The sequence below is a fragment of the Drosophila subpulchrella genome, unplaced genomic scaffold (genome assembly GCF_014743375.2).
Source record: "Drosophila subpulchrella strain 33 F10 #4 breed RU33 unplaced genomic scaffold, RU_Dsub_v1.1 Primary Assembly Seq36, whole genome shotgun sequence".
NCBI classification, from domain to species: domain Eukaryota; kingdom Metazoa; phylum Arthropoda; class Insecta; order Diptera; family Drosophilidae; genus Drosophila; species Drosophila subpulchrella.
In genome coordinates, this window is record NW_023665582.1 from 271,598 (window position 1) to 287,613 (window position 16,016).

Below are 16,016 nucleotides of genomic sequence, written 5' to 3' on the forward strand. Positions count from 1 at the left end.
GAACATCTCTGCAAGCAAAAGGGCGATTTTTATGTGTCCTGTCGTCCAGATAGAAACACGATAGAACAAATTTTACAAAAACAAAAAATGCATACATATATCGCGTAGAAGTCACTTCTAAGTCACTTCTGAACGATAGAAAGACTATAGTACACATTTTACAAAAACAAAAAGGGTCGGGATGGCGAAGAAGTAACTTCTGTTAGGAACTGTTTATTTTTCGGTGGCAGTGCCGCTAGCTCAGTCTTAATCTCAGGGCAGAGTACCCCTATGCCACAGCTCGCAACATGAGTATCGACAACTCCGCTGTCTCACATCACTAATCTATCGGTCATCACTAAGAACCAAAACGTAAACAAAGGTAAATATCTACAAATATTGACGGGAAAATTGGTTTAATTTGGTGGCTATTGATGACTTAGCCAAGCGCCCCCACCCAACCATGGATGCCCTCAAGATGCTGCAGGGCACCATTCCCCGTTGGCAGGAGCCCCCTTCTCGCGACTACGACGGTTCCATCTCCCCCACTGGGAAAGCTTACTCACATTGTGTGCATTACAAATGATTAATAAATATGGTAAGTACAATCATTTATATTCATGCTCCTCTTAACTGATCTATCCTTCCTCAGCCTTTAAGACCGAAAACTTGGCCACCGTCTTCAATATTTACGCGGTCAAAGTTATAAGAAAAAGGCTACAGGCGCCGCGGAAAGTTATGCTCTAACAGTCACTTATTGGTAGAGCTCGCATGGAAACGCGGCCCTCAAAAGGAACATACGCGATGCGCGCGTGTCGGGTCACCTAATCCTGAGGAGCTCCAGGGGAAAAGAAGGGACAGGCCAAAACTGCACTGTAAACTATACCATCTAACTGATGCTCGCGACCTTTTTGGTTCTAGGCAAACGACGAGGACAAATAAGGCTCTCGGTTCTAAATGCGGATAAATTCACAAACAGGGAATTCAATAATCAAGGTACCCATGTATTATAATATTTCCTGAATTTCAGCCACTTTTGGCCCGGGCCTGGAGGGCGATTATAGCCCGGCTGAAAACTTCTCGCCGGAGGTCAGCGACAACACTTGTCTCCAAGAAAGAAAACTGGCGCACTACGGTGAGTTGTGCAAGAGCAGTCGGAGGTTCGGCCGCCCGACAAAATGGCGGTACTTCTCAACGCCGCGATGCGACGGCTGGAAGTTCCCGAGATGAGGTGGACGTGGTAGACCGGAACGGACTAACCGGGAAATGCTTGATGTCGTCGGCGTCGACTGCGAAAGGCGTTTATGGCTGGTCGTCTGTGCGGGTCGAACGGACACCGGTTGCTGGCAGCTAAGTCGGGGCTGGTAGGTATGGCGAAGTCGCGCAGAAATCAGTGGAACTCCCAAGTAAATATCCCGGGGCCCTTTGTGTTGGGAACCCGGCTGCCTTTATAAATGATTATTAATAAATAACGAACTAGCATGTTATCTTTCCTATCACTCACTTTAATTTATTTTTAAGCACAAAAAATGTATCTTAGTACTTCCAGCTACATCTGCCTAGTTGGACAATATGGCTGCGACTATACTGATATCTGCTGATCATCATTCCTCCCCCGCCATATTACATCGCCTCTCCCAAAATTGGATCATTGGACACATGAGTGCCATTTAAGGTAATCTCAGAGCGAACCGGGATTAATCCTCAAATGGCCTGATCGCCCGCCAGATTCACCTCGCTGCTGCAACTATCGCCCTATCGACTTAACCTATCGATAGAGTCCCTCCCATTATCGACTCCAATTGCAACACTTCTGAGACACTTCTGAGCAATAGAAAGACGATAGTACACATTTTACAAAAACAAAATTAGTGGGAAAAAACACACTATAAGCTACAAGATATAGTTGACCGATCTGGCTGGTTCCGACTTATATACTACCTGCAAAAGAAAGAAGACTTTTGGGAAAGTTTCAGCCCGATAGCTTTAAAACTGAGAGACTAGTTTGCGTAGAAACGGACGGACAGACGTACAGACGTACTGACGGACACGGCTAGATCGACTCGTCTAGTCATGCTGATCAAGAATATATATACTTTATGGGGTCGGAAACGTCTCCTTCACTGCGTTGCAAACTTCTGACTGAAATCATTATACCCTCTGCAAGGGTATAAAAATGAAGAAAAAACCTAGAAAACGCCTGCAGAATATCAGTGCAGATGAAAAAGGACCCCTTATCCAAGCTGTTGCCCATTATTGTAGGACTTCACCGACAGTAAGCATTACCACAACAGGGGCAAATCAGCAGAATGGTTGCAGTGCTGCAGGAGATCCACTAGAGAATCCCAATGGGAAGGAACATGCTCTCTACATGGACATCCTGCCGGGCGTATCCTCGTAAAGAAAGTAAGATCTGGCCAAAAGAACCTGGTAAGTATATTGTTAGCAGAACCACCAGTAATACGATATCCGACGACCTCTTCATTAGGACTCCAGACACCACCACCACCAGCTACTTGGCCAGCTTAAGCGGAGCTGGAGGACCCGCTGGCTTCTATAGGGAGGAGGAAAATAAGGCGCCCGCTAAGGAACAGTTTAAGAAGCCATAGACAACCACTGCGAGGATGCTGCGCGACTTGCTGCAGCATCAGCGGATCAACCCCGTACCCAATTCGGCTCCCACTTCCTTAAGGCCCAATATGCCTATTGGTACTCGGAGCTGGACTGCGGTGGCGCGGGAAGGATGGCAAAGCATCCGTAAACTACTTATTTACATAAATAAAAACATTCGTTGTACATTCCATTTATTATTATTTTAATTTCTTTGTGTACCAGCAGACTCCTCCTTTTTAAATTTCTCCAATTGATTTGTTTTCCGTTTGGCAACAAACCTAGCTGCTTGGCAGTAAGACCATGCTACAGGCCTTGCGGGTGAACTTTGAAAACGTCGGTCACACTACAATGAATAAGATTTTTCGACTAGTGAAACTCTTAGCCAATCTGAGTACTAGGCTTTACGGTTATTTAAAGCTATTTACGGGCAAGCTAGCTGTGGACATTACTTGGCGTGTAACTGCGTAGCAACACGGTATCCAACGAATCTCGTCATATTTCATTGTAAAAGGTAATGTCTTCTAGTTTATTTTTACTTTGACTGAACAAAAAAATATCTTTGTTTCTGTTTCTTTTGGAAATGGTTATTATTGAATTTCTTATGTCGACGGAGCTGGACCTAAATAGCATTGTTTAGCAAAATTTCCTACATGCCAGGGACCGTCTATACAAGAGGCCAACGCCCTTATAGAAAAATTAAATAAAAAATTTTACAAAACAAGTAAGAAAATATGATTTTATTTAAGATTTTCCAATTGGGAAAGACTACTCTAGGTATCTTTTACAAGCATATGCAAAATCACTTCTGAATGACTTCCAGAAGTGACTACGGCGACACTTCCAGAAGTTAATTCGGCGATCCGAATGCTATACCGGGGACGATCGTTTTCACCTTCTAGAAGTCACCTAAAAGTGCCTTCCGCGATAGAAAATGCTTGCAGGGGTATAGTACTCACATGTACAAAAAATCTAAGGAAATAGCAGGAAAAATACCACCCTTCAGTTCTGCAGTAGGGACGCGGTGACATGGCTCAAGGCAAAAAGCTTTTTTTTGTATTTTTTTGGTGCCTAAAACGCTGTGTCGCTGTTGACGTCAGCAGAGCAGTCGGCGCAGCGTAGATGACTGCCCACGAAAACGATCGTGCAACAAAGACAGGCAGATATTCGGATATTTCCCTCTCTTTCTTGTCTTATAATCTGCCTGCACTCGACGCTCTCAGAGACAAATTTCGGCCGGTCCGTTATTTTTTTTGCGACTAATATTTTGGCGGAAAAATTTTCGTGGAGCAGCGACATGTGAACGCCCTAATATTTTATGAGCATTATTGTGTATCGAAAATATACAACTTATATTGTTTTATTGTTACGAACTGCTTTTTTCGGTGGCAGTGCCGCTAGCTCAGTCTTTTCTCAGGGCAGAGTACCCCTAATGCCACAGCTCGCAACATAAAATCGATAACTTCACGGTCTCACATTACTAAACTATCGGTCATCACTAAGACCCAAAACGTAAACAAACCAACAAAACTACAAATAATGATGGAAAAATGGATTACATTTGGTGGCTATCGGTGACCTAGCCAAGCGCTCCCACCCAACCATGGGTGCCCTCGAGATGCTGCAGGGCACCACCCATTCTCTGTCGGCAGGAGCCCCCTCCTCGCGACTACGGCGGTTCCATCTCCCCCACTGGGAAAGATTACTCACACATCGTGTGTATTACAAAGGTTTTAATAAATATCGTAAGTACAATCGTTTATATACATGCTCCTCTTAACAGATCTATCCTTCCTCAGCCTTTAAGACCGAAACCTGGCCGCCGTCTCGGATATTTACGCGGTCAAAGCAGAGGATTTTGTTTCGCTGGAAAAGGGTACAGGCGCCGCGGAAACTATGCTCTACCAGTCATGTATTGGTAGAGCTCGCATGGAAACGCGGCCCTCAAAGTAACATACGCGATGCGCGTGTGTGTGGTCACCTAATCCTGAGGAGCTCCAAGGGAAAAGAAGGGACAGGCCGAAAAGGTACGTAACTGCACTGTAAGCTATACCATTTAAAACTAATGCTCGCGACCTTTTAAATTTTAGGCAAACAACGAGGACAAATAAGGCTCTCGGGACTAACTCCGGATAAATTCACAAACAGGGAAGTAGATATCAATATATATATAATAAAGGTACACATGTATTTAAATTTTCCTAAATTTCAGCCATTATTGGGCCGGGCCTGGAGGCAGTGGTAGCCCGGGCGGAAGACTTCTCGCCGGAGGCCAGCAGTGATCCGGATCTCCACACAGGAAAAAGGCACTCTCCGGTGAGTTGTGTACGAGCAGTCCGAGATTCGGCTGCCCGACAAAATGGCGATCCTTCTCAGCGCCGCAATGCGACCGCTGGAAGTTCCCGAGGTCCTGACGCGGTATGCCGGAACGGACTCACCGGGAACTGTGGACGTCGTCGTCGACTGGGAAAGGCTCCTCTTGCGGGTCGAACGGACACCGTTTGCTGTAGCAGCCAAGTCGGACTCGCAGGTATGGCGACGTCGCGCAGGTGACAGCAGAACTCCAAATAAATCTTCCGGAGCCCTTTGTATTGGGACCCCGGTTGCTATTTATAATTTTAAGCACGAAGAAAAAATTGTAGTACTACGGTGCTAGGTGCAACTATCTGGCTGAACAGTATGGCCGCGACTATCACGATATCTGCTGATCATCGCCCCCGCCATATTACATGGCCTCTCTCAGCATTGGGTCATTGGATACATGGGCCATTTGAAGTAATCCCAGAGCGAACCGGGATTAATCTTCAAATGGCCAGATCGCCCGCCAGACTCATCCCGCTGCTGCAGCTATCGCCCTATCGACCTAACCTATCGATAACGTCGCTCCCACTCGACTCCAATTGCAACATCAACCAAAGATTTCGAGGGCGCTGCCCGGAGTTTCAGCAGAACGATGAAATAGTTGGTAGCTTTGGAGATACGATGGGATTCAACACGGCACTGATATCATCCTGCAGTTCGATCGGCGCCTAACGCGGGGCCCACGCATTACGGGAAGTATTGCAGATTTGATCGCGATGCTCGTATACTTTGTTTGTCCTTTTTTTCAGGTCACAACCGGATGTCTTTGGCATGATATACTCCCAGACTGCGGCCTTGGAGGTCCTCCAGCAAGTATGCATTGCTGCCGACGGATTTGACCACCCTGGCTTTAAGGAACTTTCGAGCAAACTTGGCGTTGAAAGATTTGCTGAAATCACTAAGCACGAAGTTGCGGCGGAAGACTTCTTGTCCTGGCTTGGCGAGCAGCGTACGGGCTCGCTTATCGTAGCGCTGCCGGCTCGTCTGGTATGCACCCTCCAGTTGCTTCTGCACCTTGGCGTGGATTACCCGAAGCTTGTCCTTGGTCTGCATTCCGGCCATTTCATGATCGACCAGAGACCTGAGTCGTCTGGCTAGTTTGTAGCTGGAACCGTTGAGGAACATGTGATGGCCGAATACGGTGAAGAACGGCGCTTCCCCTGTGGCTGAGTGGACAGAGTTTCGGATGGCCACCTCAATCTCCGGCAGATGTGCATCCCATTCCCGGTGATCTTCGTCCAAGAAGCTGCGAATCGCGGCCAAGACGTTCCGGTTTACCCTCTCCGCGGCATTGCTCTGTGGTGAGTATACGGGAGTCCTCATGTGCTGTATTCCGAAGCCATCGATCATCTCCTCAAACGCCTTGGATACGCACTGTTTGCCGTTGTCCGAATGTGTCGTCTCAGGCACCCCGAACTTGTAAAATACCTCGTTCACCAGGAAATTTACAACGTTCGACGCCGTCGCCTCCTTCATCGCCTTTAAGAAGGTGTACTTCGAGAAGTGATCCACTACGATAAATATCCAGGCGTGTCCACTCTTGGACCTCGGATACTTGCCCAGGAAATCGATGTACAGTTTCTGGAATGGCCTCTCCGTCTCTACCCTTCTTCCGATTCCGACCTGCATCCGGAAGTTTGGCGCCTTGGATTCCTGGCACACCTCGCAACTCCGGACGTATTCCCGTACCTGGATGGTCATCCCTGGCCAATAGAACTGGCGTCGCAGGATCTCCAAGGTCTTCGTCATCCCACCATGGCCAGCCTTGGGGTCCGAATGAGCACGCTCTACCAAGCTGTGCGTCAGGCTTTGCGGAATCCACAGCTTCCATTCGGATCCTTCCAATTCCTCGTCCATTTTGGGATTACTCATGCGCTTGAAGATGAGTCCGTCGTCCACCTTGAGGTCCGGTAAGTGCTCCCTGTTGGACTCCACGTCTTGCACTAATTCCTTGTAGTCCTCCGCAGCAAATTCGGTCGTCTCGAATCCCAGTAACTCCGTTGGATCTATCCGGACTTCCTCGATGATGCGGGATAGAGTGTCGGCGACTACGTTCTCGCTGCCTTTGCGATGTTCAATGCTGAAATCGTAGCCCTGCAGCTGGAGAGACCATCTTGCGAGTCGTCCGGACAGATCCTTCATCGTCATCAACCACTTTAGGCTGGCGTGATCAGTAATGCAAGTGAACGGCATCCCTTCCACATACGGTCTGAACTTCCGAATGGCTAGGACGGCCGCCAGACACTCCTTTTCCGTGACCGAGTAATTCACCTGGTGCTTGTTCATCTTGGCCGAGAAGAACGCGATGGGCTGCTCGTCTCCGTCCTGGTTCCGCTGAAACAATACCGCGCCGACGCCAACGTGGGATGCGTCGCACTGGATGTAAAAATGCTTCTTAAAATCCGCATGAACCAGGACCGGCGCGCTCGTCAAGGCCAACTTCACGTCATCCACTGCCTGGGTGGCGCTGGGACTTAAGGAAAACTTTGTGCTTCCAGCCTTCTTCAAGGACTCGGAGAGTGGTGCGGCTAGCGTTGCGAAGTTCTTTACGAACCGTCGATACCATCCCGCTGTGCCGAGGAAGGCACGTACTTCCTTCATGGATTTCGGGTAAGGCATCTTCTGGATTGCCGAAACACGTCCAGGATCCATCCGCAGCAGTCCACCTCCGACTATAAACCCTAGGTAAGTCAAAGATTTGAAGCAAAACTTCGACTTCTTTAACCCTATGGTCAATCCGGCTGCTTTCAGACTGTGGGCTACTCGGCTCAAGTATTTCAAGTGCGTCTGAAAATCTGGAGCGAGGATTAGCAGGTCGTCCAAGTAGACGAAGACGTTGGATCTGAGCTCCGCTGGTATCACCCGATCCATGAGTCGCACCAAGCGTTGTGCCGCGTTGCACAGTCCGAACGGCATCATTCGGAATTGGTACAACGGCCTGCCTGGAACCGTGAACGCAGTGTACTCCTTGCTCTTCTCATCCAGTTCGATCTGCCAAAACGCAAACTTCAGGTCAACGCTGGAGATATAATGCGTCTGATCTATTCTGGAGAGGATTCCTTCTATACTGGGCAAAGGGTATGCATCCTTGATAGTCAAGGCGTTCAACTTCCGGGCATCCAGGCAGAACCGGTCTTTCCCTGGCTTCGACACCACTGTTGTGCGATTGCTCCACGGGCTTTTGCTCTCCTCGATGACACCCAGCTCCAACATCTTGTCGATTTCGTCTTCGACCACCTTCTGCTTCGCCGGAGACATCGGATACGGACGATCCTTAAAGATCCGAGCTCCTTCCATCAGCTCAATGGAATGCCTCTCCATGCTGGTGACTCCGAGGCCGTCCCTTTCAAAGGTAAGGAACTCCTCCTTGACCTTGCCTAACGCCAGCTTTTCCTCCGCAGAAAGGCTCCAGGATTCGGGTTCCTCCCTTACTTCGTCCTCATCTTCCTGGTCGGCATAGTGCTCCATCTGGCTGGCATGGATTTCCTCCGCTGCTTTGACGCCTCTCGTCGCCGGCTTCCCCACGACGGCTGGAGCTAGTCCGAAGGCTCGCCAGAAGTCGACTCCGAAGTACGCCGTTTGTTCCAGGTATGGGCACAGGTAGAACGTGACCGGCTTACTTACGCCTTTGTACCTCACAGGCAGCTCCAAGCGTCCGATGATGGATCGATCTTCGCCCGAAGCCGTACGGACTACCGAAAAATACGGTTGGACGGTAACTCCCAGCGTCTCCACGAGCTCTCGACAGCCTTTGCCCAGCACGCTTACGCTGGCGCCTGTATCCAACAAGCCGGTGAGCTGCTTGCCCAAGGTCTCCACGTCGGCGAAGGGTCGAGGATCGGCGGAATCAATGCGTTTAACGGCCGCCACCACCTCTCGTCGTCTGGATCTCCTTATCCTGAAACGCTCCCTTGCCTTCTGGACTCTGCGTGAGACCAGGCGCATGCCGCTCAGTTGATGCTCCGCAAAGATCCGGTTCCGTGCCTCCATATAACGGCGAAGCCTCTCATCCTCCGGTAGGTATCTTAATAAATACTTATTACTATTAGATGGACTATGTACTTTCTTTTCTTCTTCTTCTTTCTTCGGAACTACTTCGCGGGATTCCAACCTGGGCGAGTCCCTCCCGCTTTCGGACTGCCCAGCCGACCGTTTTCCGCGCAATCGGGACATTTCGGAGAAATAACGCCCGGCTTGCCGCACCGGAAACAAAATCTCCTCCACTCCGTGGCCTCGCAATCTTGGAATCCGTGCTCCGCAGCCCCGCAATTCCAGCAACCTGGCCTAAATGGATTTCGGACTCGCCCACGTAGCTCGTCCACCTCCAGGTGTCGCTGCTCGTTGACTTCGTCCTGTACGTGCGCCTCGCTGACCCGTACTTTGTTCTGCTGTAGGTAAGCAGCACGCCCTCGACGACCGAAACTCCTTTCTACTTCGACGCACTCCTCCCGAAGTTCGTCCACCGTGAGTACGTCCATCGCGTAAACGTATCTAGCGATGCCATCCCTCAAGCCCTTTTTCACAACTTTCACCAACTGACGCTCTGGCATCGGTTTTTTTAGACGTGAGGCGAGTTGCTGCATCGAGTGGATGTAGTCATCCGCACTCTCTCCCGGCTGTTGCTCACGTTGTAGGAGCTCGTGCATCCTTTCGTGTTCCGTCTGGTGACCACGGAACCGATCCATCAGAGCCCTGCGCAGCTGGGCCCAAGTGTCCACTCTGGACTGGCGTACGTGTACCCAGTACCACTCCTTCGCTCTGCCCGATAGGAGTACGTGGAAGTTGCGCAGAACTTCACTCCACGGACATTGATGCTGCCGCTGCAGGAACTCCAGACGGAACACGAAGTCGTCCACGGAATGGCCATCGTCCTCGCCGCTGAAAGAGAGGTTCCAGCGGTCCACTCTGGTGTAGTGGTTCCCGTTGCCGGCTCCAGCGTTTGCGTACCACCGCGGCTCGTCCCGAAAATCCACCGTCCTTCGGTCCTCGCGCCACGGCCGTGCATGGCGATCACTCCTGCCTGTCGGATGGTACTCGGGTTCCTGGCTCAGGCTGCTGTCGATCCCTGGAGAGTCATTTACCGGCAGTCGAGGTCGCTGCCTGGGTGGTAATTCCGGTGGCCTTCGGTAGCCTCCTCCTGACTCCTGCCGCTGCTGAACTTCCGGTGGTCCAGTTGCGCCGCCTTCCGGACACGACGGAGTGGGCACTTGGCGCCTCGCGCCCTCCTGGAGCGGCTGCGGTTTGCCATCGGCTGGCCTAAGGACATCGTTCAGCAACTTCATCATGTCCATGAAGCCGTTCTGGATTTCCTCCCTCAACGCCTGGCTCACTCCCGACTCCTGCGATGCACGATACGTTTGGGCCGCTTGTGCAAGAGCTGCGTTCATCGCCGACTCCGCCGCTGTATCCCGTTCCGTGTTCAGCTTTTGTGGACCCGTCTGCTCCGGAACCAGAAGTTGATCCTGCGCCTCGACGATAGCCTTAAAATCCAGGATCCTGGGCGACCGATGGTGCAGCAGGTCCGCCGGTTGATCCCTAACCCGATCCTCCGCACTACCGCCTACCGGCGTTCTGGGTAAACCCCCAGCCAGCGACATCCGCGGCAACCCAGCAGCACCCTCTACATCCGTGGACCAGACATCATCCTTGTCGTCGCCAGGAGGACCCATCGACCTGAGCTGGTGGCCGTGCCTATCCCTGACGTCCTTACCCTCGGCCATACTTCCCAATAATTTTTAAATAAATACTTAATAACTAATAATATGATAATAAATAATATGATAAATAAATAAGACAACAAATAAATACAATAATAAATATCAAAATAAATACGAAAATATCTAATAGCCAAAATAAATAACAATAAACAAATCTTCCTCACTTTCCAATACCTTTCTAAATCACCTATTTTTTCTTATTATGTTTTTCTTCCTACTACTCTGTAATTGGGGAGATGGAACTGACCCTCGCCGGTGGGTTTCCGACCTAACTTTCTTGCGCTTTCTCCAAACTCCTGTTTTCCCGTCACCGCCTAGCCGTTCGTCAACTGGACTAGCTATCACCCGTGGTGATAGCCGCCAGTTAAGGACATCGGCTGGTTTGGCTCCTGTTGGCTTTTCTTTCCCGCCCTCTTTTTCTATTTTAAGTCGAGGTAACCGTGCAGCGCGTAGGGTTACTACGGTTCACGGTTACGCAATTAAGTTTACAACCGACATAAAATTAGAAATCCAGGACGGGGAGAAAAACCCAGGAACCCAACATCCTAACAAAAAAACATTTCAAATAAATTAATAACAAAATACAAGCTCTAAAACTACTCTATCACAGAAATTATCACAGATTTTCTTCAGTGCATCCCGTGATGCAAATCTTGGTTTGCTCCAAGATGCCATCACCGGTTCACTGGTAAACCTGTGACCAGGAGCAAATCGTCGGCAATGTCCGCCGACCAGCCTCCCGTTCTACTTCAAACTTCCCTACACAGCTGACTTCCCCGTCACCACTCCCCAGCAATTGCAATCTATGTTGCAAGACATAGGTCGTGATGGCGGGGGCGTCAGGGTCATAAATGGGCGAGACGTCGTCGCCTCGACAATTTATTTTGTTAAAATTGGGCGCCAATATGTTACGAACTGCTTTTTTCGGTGGCAGTGCCGCTAGCTCAGTCTTTTCTCAGGGCAGAGTACCCCTAATGCCACAGCTCGCAACATAAAATCGATAACTTCACGGTCTCACATTACTAAACTATCGGTCATCACTAAGACCCAAAACGTAAACAAACCAACAAAACTACAAATAATGATGGAAAAATGGATTACATTTGGTGGCTATCGGTGACCTAGCCAAGCGCTCCCACCCAACCATGGGTGCCCTCGAGATGCTGCAGGGCACCACCCATTCTCTGTCGGCAGGAGCCCCCTCCTCGCGACTACGGCGGTTCCATCTCCCCCACTGGGAAAGATTACTCACACATCGTGTGTATTACAAAGGTTTTAATAAATATCGTAAGTACAATCGTTTATATACATGCTCCTCTTAACAGATCTATCCTTCCTCAGCCTTTAAGACCGAAACCTGGCCGCCGTCTCGGATATTTACGCGGTCAAAGCAGAGGATTTTGTTTCGCTGGAAAAGGGTACAGGCGCCGCGGAAACTATGCTCTACCAGTCATGTATTGGTAGAGCTCGCATGGAAACGCGGCCCTCAAAGTAACATACGCGATGCGCGTGTGTGTGGTCACCTAATCCTGAGGAGCTCCAAGGGAAAAGAAGGGACAGGCCGAAAAGGTACGTAACTGCACTGTAAGCTATACCATTTAAAACTAATGCTCGCGACCTTTTAAATTTTAGGCAAACAACGAGGACAAATAAGGCTCTCGGGACTAACTCCGGATAAATTCACAAACAGGGAAGTAGATATCAATATATATATAATAAAGGTACACATGTATTTAAATTTTCCTAAATTTCAGCCATTATTGGGCCGGGCCTGGAGGCAGTGGTAGCCCGGGCGGAAGACTTCTCGCCGGAGGCCAGCAGTGATCCGGATCTCCACACAGGAAAAAGGCACTCTCCGGTGAGTTGTGTACGAGCAGTCCGAGATTCGGCTGCCCGACAAAATGGCGATCCTTCTCAGCGCCGCAATGCGACCGCTGGAAGTTCCCGAGGTCCTGACGCGGTATGCCGGAACGGACTCACCGGGAACTGTGGACGTCGTCGTCGACTGGGAAAGGCTCCTCTTGCGGGTCGAACGGACACCGTTTGCTGTAGCAGCCAAGTCGGACTCGCAGGTATGGCGACGTCGCGCAGGTGACAGCAGAACTCCAAATAAATCTTCCGGAGCCCTTTGTATTGGGACCCCGGTTGCTATTTATAATTTTAAGCACGAAGAAAAAATTGTAGTACTACGGTGCTAGGTGCAACTACCTGGCTGAACAGTATGGCCGCGACTATCACGATATCTGCTGATCATCGCCCCCGCCATATTACATGGCCTCTCTCAGCATTGGGTCATTGGATACATGGGCCATTTGAAGTAATCCCAGAGCGAACCGGGATTAATCTTCAAATGGCCAGATCGCCCGCCAGACTCATCCCGCTGCTGCAGCTATCGCCCTATCGACCTAACCTATCGATAACGTCGCTCCCACTCGACTCCAATTGCAACATTATAAAAGTAAATTTTTTGATTATTGTAAAATTAAGTAATTTGGATTTACTTATAATGTTATGTTTACTTATTATACATTTTTATTACAATATATTTTTTTAGTGTAATTATAGAAAATTAGTCCGTTAAAATTGATTTCAATATTTAAAACATTAGTAGTATTATTATTAACATTTTTTTAAAAATTCTTATTGTATTTTTTACTTAAGAAGTACAAATTATATAGTCGGATATATTTCGCTTTAGAAAGGGTATAAGTGCAGTGGCACGCGCCAACAGCGAAGAGAAAACAAAAGAAATCAAGTAAAGGGGTGAGAAGACTTGGTGCATTCTGTTTGAGTGATTGAAAGGAAAGCATCCATTTTAATTGTGCGCATCAGAGTTACTTTAGTCGTCTCTTTAAGTTAATATAATAAAGTCAGGTAAGTGCTACGTTAAGTTTAAGATGTTGTGCATTGATCTTAATTTAAAGTACGTATATTTTGAAGGTATTCAATGGGTTCCGTTAGCCGAAAATGGATGACGAAATGTTTTGTGCCAATAAAAATCCTGCAAAGGGTTAAACACAGCTATAAAAGGTAAATATACAAATAAACAAATAAAACGCATTTTTTAAACATATGTTTTTTCAGGAGCGTTGGCCAAGGATTCAGAAAACCCGGACAAAGGTTTAAGAACGGCGATGACTAACGTTAAAAATAAGCTTACGAAACAAAAAAACATAAATAATAATTGACCAATTTTTGAAAATGTAAATAATACCATCTAATTAAATTGAAATTAAATATGTATGTATTTTAAATTCTATATTTTCATAATTGAAAACTCATGGAAAAATTCTGATTTTCACAAGTGATTTCACTTGGGACGTGTCACTTGCAAGTGATTTCACAAGTGAAAACTCATGGAAAAATTCTGATTTTCACAAGTGATTCACTTGGGACATGTCACCGGCACGTGACAGGCCATACGAAAAATGAGTATAAGGAACAAGTGAAATCCCGAAGGACTTCGAAAAATTTTCATTTGAATTTTCACTTGTGAAAATGCGGACATCCCATACAATTTTCTATATGGAGCGTCACTTGTTCTTAACTTGTGCACGAGGACATGTCCCAGGTGATTTACAAGTGAAACTTTTTTTTTTGGAACTGAAGGGCAGACTTAGCAAGTGAACTTCGATGGACGCCGTTAGCCGCGGCCCAAAGAATAAGAAATGTAATCTTTGGCAATCTTTGTGCAAAAGCACAGAAAACAAAAAAAGGAAGTTAACTTCGGCAAGCCGAAGTTTGTATACCCCTGCGCCACCTACCCCTGATCGCAATATATGGTTATGTGGGCGGTAGGCAGATTAGAGTGGGTGTGGCAAACTTTTTTTTTGATCAATCGATAGGTATTGACGAGACTAATACATTTCAGTTAAGGTTTTTTATCTATCATAAAAATTGTGGGCGCCACAGGCTTGGGCGGTTTGTGGGCGTCAGAGTGGGCGTGGCATATTCGCGTAACAAACTTACGCTGCGCTCAAGGCTATGGAATCTAAATCTGAAATATCAATTCTCTATCTTTGATAGTTTCCGAGATATCCTCGTTCATATATACGATACAATTTTTGAAGTTTGTGGGCGTTAAAGTGGGCGAGGCAAACTTTTTCTAGGTCAATCGATAGGTATTAATGAGAATAATACTTTTCAGTTAAAATTTTTTTTCTAGCATTAAAACTGTTGAGCCACAGTTTTGGGCGGTTTGTGGGCGTTAGAGTGGGCGTGGCACGCTGCTGAAACAAACTTGCGCTGGGTAAGAAGCTCAGGAATCTGCATGTCGAATCTTAATAGCCTAGCTCTTATAGTTACTGAGATCTCAGCGTTCACCCGGATCAGACAGACGGACAGTCGGCAGACGGACATGGCTGGATCGACTCGGCTAGTGATCCTGATCAAGAATATATATACTTTATGGGGTCGGAAACGCTTCCTTCTGCCTGTTACATACTTTCCGACGCATCTAGTATACCCTTTCACTCTGTTCAGGCCCACTGTCAGGGGAATCTGAACCGGCCCCGCTATCCAGCTGCACCGCTCTCCCGCTCTCTCGCGCTCCCGCTCTCCTGCGCTGTTCCCAGCTCCCTCCATGAAGTCTCCGCTGCGCTTTGGAGCGCAGAGCGGAGCTTAGACTTAGTTAGTTCGATTTTGGAGTTCAATAGAAATAAACCGCGGTCGCACCCCCGCCTACTATTACCAGTTAACTTTTGTGCGTAACTTCTTTTCGGTTAAGGGGCACTTCGCGCAGCGTGTGTTTTCTCCCCTACAGCGACCACAAACAGGTCGCCGCATCCAACGCCCGTCAGCCGCACCAGCAGCCCTACGCCGAAGCCCGCCGACGCCGCCAGTTTCCCGCCGTCGCCTCCCACGCCATTCCACCAGCGCCGTACCCCGCTACCCCCCGGCGTACATTTTGGTATATTCGACCCGATAAGATAAGTAAGCTTTTTCGTCTCATTAATTGCCGGTGTGCAGTCAGCCACTCGAAAATATAATTCGTTTGACTTTCTACACGATTTGTCCAAAATCCAAGTCCGATTAAATCCGACAACGGCAATTAATAAATTACTTCGCCATTTTTTTCTTCGATTTTCCTTTTGCAACGTGCGTGTATTGCCAATTTTTTCCGACTCCTTTTTTAATTGCATTTGGCCGCTCATCCATACATACGTACACTTGTATAAAATAGAGAAAAAATATTCCAAGCTTAGAGAAAATATTGTGCAAATACAAGCCAAGCATACAGTGTGCAAATACAAGCCAAGCATACAGTGAGAATTATTTAATTTCCAGTGTTCTGCCAATTCAGGCCCCCAAAACCTTCCAAGATTTTCTCACTGTATATCCGCAGCCGCT

At 48.1% G+C, this 16,016-nt stretch overlaps 1 protein-coding gene and 2 long non-coding RNA genes across 5 annotated transcripts; all 3 read left to right on the forward strand.

The window, feature by feature from the left end:
* Window positions 1-168: 168 nt before the first annotated feature.
* Window positions 169-1,831, forward strand: LOC119561776. The gene is made up of 4 exons (XR_005221445.1): window positions 169-361; window positions 423-577; window positions 632-1,343; window positions 1,520-1,831. It is a non-coding gene; the product is annotated as an uncharacterized LOC119561776 (long non-coding RNA).
* Window positions 1,832-2,041: 210 nt separating this feature from the next.
* Window positions 2,042-2,782, forward strand: LOC119561779. The gene is made up of 2 exons (XR_005221447.1): window positions 2,042-2,409; window positions 2,468-2,782. It is a non-coding gene; the product is annotated as an uncharacterized LOC119561779 (long non-coding RNA).
* Window positions 2,783-4,064: 1,282 nt separating this feature from the next.
* LOC119561767 lies at window positions 4,065-5,498 on the forward strand. 3 transcript variants are annotated; one of them, XM_037875250.1, is made up of 4 exons: window positions 4,065-4,334; window positions 4,389-4,616; window positions 4,680-4,741; window positions 4,802-5,498. In XM_037875250.1, exons 1-4 carry the CDS (start codon window positions 4,193-4,195, stop codon window positions 4,832-4,834), a joined length of 465 nt encoding a protein of 154 aa, XP_037731178.1. In that variant the 5' UTR covers window positions 4,065-4,192; the 3' UTR covers window positions 4,835-5,498. The 3 variants fall into 3 exon arrangements, with proteins under 3 accessions (XP_037731178.1, XP_037731177.1, XP_037731175.1); XM_037875249.1 differs by having other exon boundaries at window positions 4,680-4,737; XM_037875247.1 differs by having other exon boundaries at window positions 4,067-4,334; window positions 4,680-5,498.
* The last annotated feature ends 10,518 nt before the right edge of the window (window positions 5,499-16,016 follow it).